At 39.0% G+C, this 10099-nt stretch overlaps 1 protein-coding gene across 1 annotated transcript in view; it reads left to right on the top strand.

The window, feature by feature from the left end:
* Positions 1 to 10099, top strand: part of LAMA4 (laminin subunit alpha 4) — a 96748-nt gene that overhangs the window by 72631 nt on the left and 14018 nt on the right. Inside the window, exons 23-27 of the mRNA XM_057390201.1 lie at positions 717 to 888; positions 2949 to 3080; positions 4092 to 4234; positions 7448 to 7586; positions 8754 to 8891. Of these exons, the coding sequence (XP_057246184.1) occupies positions 717 to 888; positions 2949 to 3080; positions 4092 to 4234; positions 7448 to 7586; positions 8754 to 8891 (724 nt within the window). The remainder of the gene's footprint in view (positions 1 to 716; positions 889 to 2948; positions 3081 to 4091; positions 4235 to 7447; positions 7587 to 8753; positions 8892 to 10099) is intronic.

The following is a 10099-nucleotide window of genomic DNA, read 5'->3' as shown; positions in this document are numbered from 1 at the left end:
GATAGATAGATAGATAGATAGATAGATAGATAGATAGATAGATAGATAGATAGATAGATAGAAAGAAATGCAGCTCCTACAGTAGAAGTGAACATCAACTGCAGCATTCGTTTAGCACAGACACAGCAGGCATTTTGCTCATCCAACAGGCATCAGCAGCAGAACCTCTCTCTGGAAAGAGCAGGAGAGTAATTTGCAGCTTGCACTGGGAAGAAATGAAGGAAGTGTTGGGACAGAGCAAATGAGCTTCCCACACCATTCCCACAGGGAGTGCAAGCTGCTGCTCTCCAGAACAGAGCACACAAGCTGCTCCTGGGTCCCCACCAGATAAAGTTCTTGGAGAATTCAAATGGATTTCTGCACAAACTGGGCAAGCTCTTAATAGAAATATTTATCTAACCTTATAATGAGGAAGTGCTGTGGACCTGTCACTTTACAGSGATGAGCAAAGAATTTTCCTGTCCTCTACACTTAGCACAGGATAAAAACATGATGTAATGATGAAGCAGCTAGATGCCACCTTCACAGYTACACATTATTTTTCAGGAAAAAATGTCCCAGAAAAAAATTAAAAGAAAGTCACCAGTYTCATCATTTCCAGGCAGAAGCAGAAGTTCAGAACAATTATTTCAATAAAGTATGTAAAGGCCTTTAAGTTTCCCTAAATTAAAATCAGCACGTGCCAACTAATCCTTCCCTGCTTGTTTTTTTYATAGAGATAAGTTGGCTTTCACTCCAAGCCGGGCTGTGAGCTATTTCTTTGATGGCTCTGGCTATGCCTTGGCAAGAAACATTGAGAGAAGGGGAAAATTCAGCCAGGTGACTCGATTTGATATTGAAGTTCGAACACCTACAGACAACGGACTGATCYTGCTGATGATTAATGGGGTGAGTACAGAGTCCTGCTGGTGCCATTTATCCATTAAGACTGCAAGTTCCTCAGTAATCAGAATTATCACGGAAAATCCAAAATGCTTGTGTGCTCACATTAAGCTTCTGGAARAGGAAATACTTTGTTTTTTTCTGGTGCACTTATACTTTAGGAGGGAACTGGAACTTGCTCTGCAAAGGCCTAGGAAGCTGAGGCCATGAGTTGTTTTTATTCAAAGAAAGTCAGTACTCCAAACTGGTCATATCCTTGTGAGGATACTTTGAGAGACTCTAGTTAAGCCCWGTAGTTGTACCTTTATTTAAATGTGAATGCACAATCAAAGCTATAGGGAATTTCTGTGAAGCAGCTCCTAAAAAGCAGCCACTTTGAGATAGCTGCCACCTTATAACTGTGCCTCAGGGTGTACTAAAGTTAAATATTTAAGTTACTGAAAATAGAAAGCAGTCCAAATAAAAAGGCTTGATCCAAATGTCAGGAGCTTTTCTGAAGTGTTAGAGTGATGCAATCTCTGTAACAGYTTGAAGAAAATAGACTCCGTGTGAAAATATTCTCTGAAGACAAACTCTGATTTTTTTTTTTAATCTTTGGGCATTTCCAGCTTGGCATCAAGCTCCCAAGTTCTGTATGGATTGAAACCTAGTAAAGGTACAAAAAACATTTTTCTATGTAGATGCAGTCCACAGACTTGCCTAGACACCTACATGTAACACTGCTTTAAGCATTTAGAAGAAAAAAAATCCACTTTCATTAAAAGAGCTTCTCTTTAGTGTTTTTAGAGTASCTTCCAGAGGAGAGCTGTGGGAAACAATTTGCTCTGCAGCATAGCATGTTACGAATAACTTTCRTTCTTAGAAGATTTTGACTAAGCAGCTACTGTTAGAAGTTTAAGAGCCTCTATTGCAGAGCACTGATTTTTCTTCCAAGTGAAAGCACCTAAAAGTTTCTTGGAATTGTATGTACTTTATGATTGTCAGTGGGAACTGCAATCAACTGTGGGCAACTCGCAGGCACTTCTAGAAAACCTGTGTAAGCTGGTCCATTATTCAGCTCTGCAAAGACAGCTCATAAATATTCTGAGTTAAATCCTTGTTTCATTGTCAAGTTTAAGATGTTCAGAACAAACCCAAGCTGCAGTTTCTTTTAAAAGTGCCAGATTAAAACTTACTGTTACTTCTTCAAGTAATGACTTCTGAAGGTGGGCTCATTTATGTCAAAGACAGCAGTCCTTGGCCTGCATAGTGTTTTGAGAATTATCATTCCCATGATGATTTCATTAGGCATGRAAACAACAGCATGAAAACTAGGAGAGGAAACAAACATTAGCATTGAAAGAAACCCAGATGCACGTTTGCTGTAAACTGTTCTTTCTGTTTCTTTATGTTCAGTTTTGAAACAAGACTAATTCTAGGGTGCAGATCTTCATTTCAAGCACCCCCTAAAGATATTCTGAAGTRCAGSTMCTGTTAAKAAAGTTTAGGTCACCCARCCACAGACCAGAAATTGWATTATAAAGTAAGAACAGTCAGGAATTCTAGAAACCAAATACATGGTAAATACATTTTAGCTATTGCTCACCTTTCAGTGAATACACCAGTGCTGATCAGGGCTGTGAAAAGACAAAATCCTGCGTGATTAGATATCATGATAGAAGCTGGTAATGCAGATACAGCCATTTTAGCACAACATTGCTTTCACCAGTATAACATATTTTCATTTAGGTCATGTGGTATTATTTTAACAGTGAATAGACATGTTTGCATCAGGAATATCTTGCTGGTAAAGAGTAGTAACATTACTGGGCTACCAAATACTATTTCTATAAGGAAACAATGCACCAAGCCTTCCAATAAGAGCCACTTGTTAAACAATCATGTGTGTATATGCATATATACACATGTATTATAAATATAAAAAGATAGAAACTGTGTTATAGTTTTGCAAATAAAAATATAGYTCCCAGCAYGCTTTTCACAATGTCAATCTCATACCACTGTTTATTAGGTTTTTTAATTGATGCCACATAATCCTTTTCCGACTGCTGTTTTCCCTTACACAGAGCATGTTCTTCAGCCTAGAGATGCACAATGGTTTCTTGTACCTCCGCTATGACTTTGGCTTCAGCAATGGCCCTGTGCTTCTYGAGGACTCCATGAAGAAGGCTCAGATTAACGATGCTAAATTTCATGAGGTACAGATGTGGTTACTATCTCAGACATTTGACCAATTATCCCAGAAGCTCCAAGATGCCATAATTGCTCCAACACCCATGGAATGAGCAAAAGGATGAGGGTGCAGGAGGTGAAATGGTAGAACAGGCGAAAGAGTAGAGATGATGCGTCCTACCACTACCAAGCAGTGGAAAGGGAAGGCTCTCCCTGCCTCCTCATAAATCAGTGTTTGTAGACAGATTCTGTGTATTACTAGCCAAGGACAGGACCGTTCACATGGGAGAAAGTTTCATTAATTCGAAATTAAATTATATCAAAGACAACTCTCTACACCAAACATAAAAACTTCTTCAACTAAAACTATGTCATTATGTTAACTTGACCACCTTAGYTGRTATGCATTGCATTACAAGAATTATRGCACTTCCCCCTATGGTCATTAGAAAAGAGTTGACTCGGTAGCAACCTTATATATAAGCAGAGTATTTTAGGGACTTTGGCAGATGTMAAACATCTAGTCATATTTGGTTTTGGGGAATTTGCTTTAAGCAAATGTGACTGTGACAGTAGCAAAGCCCTCTTAGTGAGTTTCTTCTTCTCCCTTTTACCTGATGTAAACTATAGCTATAGGTCTGTTCACATTTAAGCAGAGAACAATTAACCTTTTTATGCTCTGACAGTGAAATAATTATTTTAAGAAGTATGCCCTAGCTTCTYGGATAAATCAAGAAAGCATTCTGAAGTCTATGAAGCTTATCTGTTTGCCACAGTGCAGAATTTGACATGAGCACTTTCATTTGGTTTATTAATAATTGAAATATCCTGAGGATTCAATCACCAAAGAAATAGTGACACCAAAATAAACTTCCTACAAGTAATCATTGCCAGCCTCTCCCAATTTACAAAAACACTTCTCTGATAAATGGGAGGAACTTTTCAAACAAAAAGATGTAAAGATGCAATCAGTTTTTCAAGATCACCATAACAGCTTACAAAAGATGACGTTTTAAGGCACATGCTTTTCTTTTCAGATTTCTATTATATATCACAACTCTAAGAAGATGATCTTGGTAGTAGACAGAAGACATATAAAAAGTGTGGACAATGAAAGAACAGCAATGCCATTCACAGATATTTATATTGGAGGAGCACCTGCTGAGATCTTGCACTCCAGGTTGGTTTACAAATGGGATTTGATTGTTATTTTCAAGTAATCACACATTAAAGTTAAGTTGTATGGCCTGTCCTTAAGGGATAACAATAAAACAATTTCTTTGGCATCACCCTTATATAAAATAACCCCTCAGACACTCTTCTCMATGCCTCTCAGAGCTCTGAAGTACTGAAGATTAGGCTTAATCCAGCACAGCTACATTCTACTGAAACAGGCCCAGTTTTAATAACAGTGACAGAAATAGTTGTCTTCCTAAAATGAAAAGCATTTTCAAAGAACATGTTACATGTTACATGTATAAAATTGCTATTGCTCCTTGGTCTGCAAAAAGCGACCATGACCCTCTACCAACCACATTTTCAAACCTAAAGTTGATCTTTGTCCCACTRAGCACTTCAGTTCTGATTCATCTTAGGTTCTTTGGATCCAAGTCAGCTGACTCTGTGTAGGCGTGGGAAGAAAAGAAAAAAGTCTAATTTTCCCATTKTGCCATTTGACAGAAAACAAATTTATTCTCAGTAGACTGTACAGAAACCTTCATTTCCTGCCATAGGAATCTGCTGGATGCCAGGGTCATGCTCTGAGACCAAACTGGCTTCTTGAAGAAGAGTACACTCTTCTGATAGGCAGCATTCATTCCCAGGGTCAGACAGCAAGGCCAGGATCTTCAGAAAGGCTCCAGCTGCTGTTCCCAGTGTCACAACTGCTAACGAGAATACCTTCCAAGTTAAAAAAAAAAAAAAAGGAAGAAAAAATCAAATGTTGCGCAATAGTTTCTAGGATTTAGTGGTTAATCTCCTGAAATTTTATTCTTTATTTTGTTGTCAGAAGAAACTGAATTGCTAAATAACATATGAGATACAAAATACTTAAGTTTTAAGCTAGGGACAAATTTCATGTAAAGAAAAATKATGCCTTTCAATCCCATGTAATTATTTGAATATGCAAGCAGAGTGGTGGACARGAGAGAACCAGAGTGTATAATTTATCTGTCCTTTCAAAGAGTTCTTTACAAAGGTCTGTCATAAGGGGCTATTAAGAAAGCTATTGGAGTGGAGAGAGAAAAGACTGCAGTGGGTTAGAAAGCAGCTGGGAAAGAGAAAATGGGACATAGTAGTAACTTTTCAATTTTCACAGTATAAAAACTCTACAGCACATGCTCAAAAGATCTCTCTCAGGGCTGGTATTAAATRCATTAATGATCTAAAAAGAAAGTACAGAAGGATGGTGAAAATTACTTTCATTAATCAAGSCTAAAGAACTCTGAAAAAGCCCAGAAGGACCTAGAAATCTAGGCAATTGAGCAACTCAGTGGCAGATGAGACTTGTTCACAAATGTAGGATAAAGGATGAATCACTTGAACTATGCCTGCAGTTTTCTGAGCAGATTGTGGTTATTCTGAAAAACACCTGGAAGGTACTGTCAAAGCAYGAAAAATAACATCTCAATTAACAWGCTTTATCAGAAGAAAAAAGACCATAGGCATTGTAAAAATATTACCAATTATAATGTTGAAAAAATATACAGAAATTATTTAAGCAGAGCTGCAACTTTGTCTGTGCTTTCGTACTTAGCTTTCATTCTCACGAAAAGAACAGACAGCAAAAAAGTATGGGCCAAATGTGGTAAAACTGTTCCATTTTCATCTGGAGCAGAAGTTAATATTCTACTGATGATGTGCTACTCTCTACTACTACTAGTACTACTGATATTGATGCTTCCTCCTTGCACACAGACTCACATTTAATGAACTTTCCAGGGCAGCAACCAGGGGGGGAAACTAGCTCTAGTCTTAGAGTAGCTTAATATTCTTCWAAAGCAGTGTATTTTCACTCACTTCAAATGCATTTTTGCACCAAATAAATTATTCTGGAAGTACCACTATGTTATTTTTCTCCCACCTCAGTCACTGCATAAAGCAGAAAGCTAAGGGTAGTAGGAGCACTGGGAACTTAACTCATAAATAAGTCAAGAAATTAATTCAGAAGCCTTTCTTTAGGTGAAAGCTTTTCTTCTATAGCCTGTTGATAGAAAAATGTGGCATTTAACAGAAAGTCATACTTGTGGCATCCAGCCCAGTCTCATGGTCAAAGGCTGATACCCCACACTTTGGTCCAAATCCCAGTAAGGGTGGCAGGAGCCATCCTGTTGGTTTTGCCTCCCTGCTGATTTAACTGAGGAGCAAATCAAGCCCCAGCAGCACTCCTTCTCTCACTGTRTTTCAGACATGTACATGTACATCTGCACTACTTCACCTCATGCTCTGGTTTTGCCAATGCAGAAAAATAAGCATTTCCAGATCTTGATTCATCTGCCACATTTCCAACATCTGCCTTACAATGAGAGAACTCATAGACAGTTAGTGCGGGTAGCAGATGTCAACAGTGTCAAATCACATGAAGTAAAGAGAATCCCACTGTTAAGGTTCATCACTGTTAATGTTTAAAGAATAAAGACTGTTTCCACGTAGCCAGGTCAAAACTCTGGATTTCATATTCACTCCTTCAGTGTATTTGGTCCCTATTTATCTCCTGGATTCGTACCCAGAGCTCCCATATATTTTCCTTGCCTTTGTCACAGACTCTCTGTGACTTTACTCAAATTACTTCTTCATGCACTTTGCAAATTGTGAGGATAAATTCAATTATATTCACCCTGTGTTGTAATGTTGTGGTATATTGGTAAGGTACGGAATTGATAAACTCAGAGTAATGAGTAGGAGCAGGGATGCACTGCTGTGCTCTCTACCTCAAATCTGACAGTAAAAGGATCCTGGAAACCCACCCACTGCTTTCATTTAAAATTATGTAAACCCACACATCAGCAAGTAGAATTTGCTCTTACTTCCCTGACCTCTGTTAGTATTTTTATTAAGAGAGATCCATTTGCAAGAAAGGCAAGAAAGGGGCTTGCTAGGAAAAGCAAGACAGGAAACCTAAATCAGAACTTTTCTTCTAAGCTAAAGATAAAAATCCATTTATTTTCACTGTAAGTAGTCATAAATACATAATATTCACCACAACTGGTGTATCTGGACTTTTCAAAACACAGAATGTGGTTCATYAGTTGTTTTACATAAAAATGCAAGAATTGGGTACTAATGAGACAAATGACTGAAGTTCTTCGAGGCCTTTTAGAATATCTTGGCAACAAAAGCTTTTTCAGAAAGGCAATGGCTATTTAATTGCAGCTTGTTTGGCATTGTTTTCCAGCAGCATTAGTTCACATCTGGCAGGAAGTATCGGCTTCAAAGGTTGCATGAAGGGTTTCCAGTTCCAAAAGAAGGACTTCAACTTGTTGGAAGAACCAGGAACCCTCGGAATCAGCTACGGATGTCCAGAGGATTCACTGGTAAGSGCAACACCATTTGTGACATAACAGCAAAATTTTGACAATGGATAGAGCTGGGAGGTTGAGCTTCCAAACATTGGAAAGATGKTGTTTGGAAAGACATTTCCAAACAATGGAAAGGCAGTCTTCCACCAAGGAAATGACCACATACTCATTCACTGACAGACATGGAGGGGATTGGTGTKTGTCTGTTAAGTCTCCTGACATAATACCCAGTTTTCACTCTGAATTATAGCTCAAGGTCTTTCACTTAAAATTCTCCTCATTTTTGAAATTGCAGTGTGAAAACTGGATCTGAAATAAATTGTGTATTTTGAAAGTAAATATTCCAATGTAATTTGCTCTTTCTCAAAATRCAAGGGGAGCCATCCTTACATGCATTCTAGTACCGATGTGTGAAATGGAAAAGACAGGAAAATATTCACCCTTCCAATGAGTTAACCCCTTACGCCAGCTCTGCCTCTGTGACTCACAAACCCACTGCAGCAGCATTAGCACTGAGRAAAGTGCCATTTAGCTTCTGGTTCCTTCCATCATTCATCATTTGTCTATTACAATGCAAGGATGGAGAATACAGTGTTTGGGGTCTTCATCCTGCAGCCATSCCTATCAAAAGCCATTCTGCAAACCTGTGAAGAAGGAGCACTTGTGGAACTCATCACACAATCTCATCCTTTGTCAACAAGGAGGCCATCTGCAATTTGTCCTGCCTTGGACCCAGTTTGGCTCCTGAGATTCAAAGGGTTATAGACCACCACATCCAACACCCTCCACCCTACCCTGGTACCCAGCACAGCACACAAAGTCATGGATCACATSTTGGAACTGTGACTCAGTGCCACAYAGYTCARTCAGGGGTGTGAGCTTCTCTGCTTCCACTTTTCATTCTCACYAACAYCATCAGATTTAGGATGAGGCCAAGATCCCAGGAAGCTGAGAATTTGACTTGCACTGTCTAAAATTACTACACTTTCTCAAGATATTCCCATGATGTGAGGGAAAGCCTATGTAAAGTAGGTTAAGATATGCAGGAAGGTTTTTTAGCACTGAATTAGCTGCAACTTAAAAAAAAAGAAAAAAGAAAAAAGAAAATAAATAGCCTCATTCATTGTATTATTGGAATGTTTTCTGAGGTTTACGTGTCATTTTGTTTTGTTTAATACACAGATGTCCCGCAATGCATATTTCAATGGAGAGAGCTTCATTGCATCAAGCCAAAAAGTGTCCCTTTTTACTGAATTYGAAGGAGGCTTTAATTTCAGGACATTGCAGCCCAGTGGGCTGTTGTTTTATTATTCTGAAGGAGTGAGTATCTTTTTTTACAGTTTGTTTTATTTTATCTTTGCATTTTTTCCCCAGGAGAATACTAGGGGAATAATACAATTTCTCACTTTATGGTTTCATGATARAGAAAGCAGTATGCAATATAGAACCATTCACTGGTGACCTCATTTTTACAGATTGTATTTGATCTACAGATGAAAACCAGCAATGCTTAGACATTATTTTGATGCTGAGAAGACAACTGCATCATATGCCTAGAATTAACATGCATCCATTTGTGCCCGGTGAAGTCCTTAGGGCAGAAATGCWCAGAGCATCTTGCTGTGCTCAGCAGCACTGCAATCCCTATTCGGACCTGCAGGTGCTACCAAAGCACAAATAATATCAAGGACCTGACATTTGCCATCAAGATGATCACCAAGAAGCTAAGTTTATTTGAATTAGTGGCATGATATTTTGAGCATTTCTGAAGTGACAGAAATCAGTCAGAAAGCTGCCTGTAATCTCAGATATCACTCAGACCTCCATGTGTGACTGGGAAAAGCTGCAGTTGAGAATGGCTTCTTGCAGCTATGGGAAGCCAGGCTGCTCTAAATACCCCCTCAGAAGTGTGACACGGGCAGAAATATGGACTTGCACTCACAAAATGTTGTGTGAGACAAAGCGATCCAAAGATCCTGTAGGCTCAGACTGACATCTGCAGTGAGCATGAGCTCAGATGACAGAACATTTGCAACCACCCCCAAATGTCTGTTCTGCTATGCTTGCAGAATATCATCAGCAYTGCAGCAGAGAAGGCTGTGTGACACCGATAACCACTTCTAAACTTTCACGTGTTGCAGCCTGGAGTATTACCTTAAATTGAAATCAGTAACCGTGTCAGTTCCCCACACCGTTTGCATAAATGAGGCCTCACACACACCACTTCAGGTTTTAACTCAAAAGCTCTAATCCTGTGAGGTGCCAAGTGCCCTACTTAACTAACGAAGTTCAGCTATTTAGCACTTGGCAGAATGAGACAGARTGATTCCTACCAGTGCACAGTGGCAGTGCTTGCTCTAATGGAACTRAGAGTATTCCTGCTAGTGGCACAGTGATCCCGTGTGCCTGACCCAGATAGCACATCTTATCTCTGAGATAATTTTGAGTGATTGAACAGGTCCRATCAGAGGGAATAAAAAAATGAAAAAAAAGTCTTGGTGTTAATRACAGCAGGAATCTTGCAGTAA

Source organism: Malurus melanocephalus, unplaced genomic scaffold (assembly GCF_030028575.1).
Source record: "Malurus melanocephalus ecotype Western Australia unplaced genomic scaffold, MMel_1.1 scaffold_23, whole genome shotgun sequence".
Classification (NCBI taxonomy): domain Eukaryota; kingdom Metazoa; phylum Chordata; class Aves; order Passeriformes; family Maluridae; genus Malurus; species Malurus melanocephalus.
The sequence above is the reverse complement of the archived record's forward strand: the minus strand, read 5'-3'. Positions and strand labels throughout refer to the sequence as shown.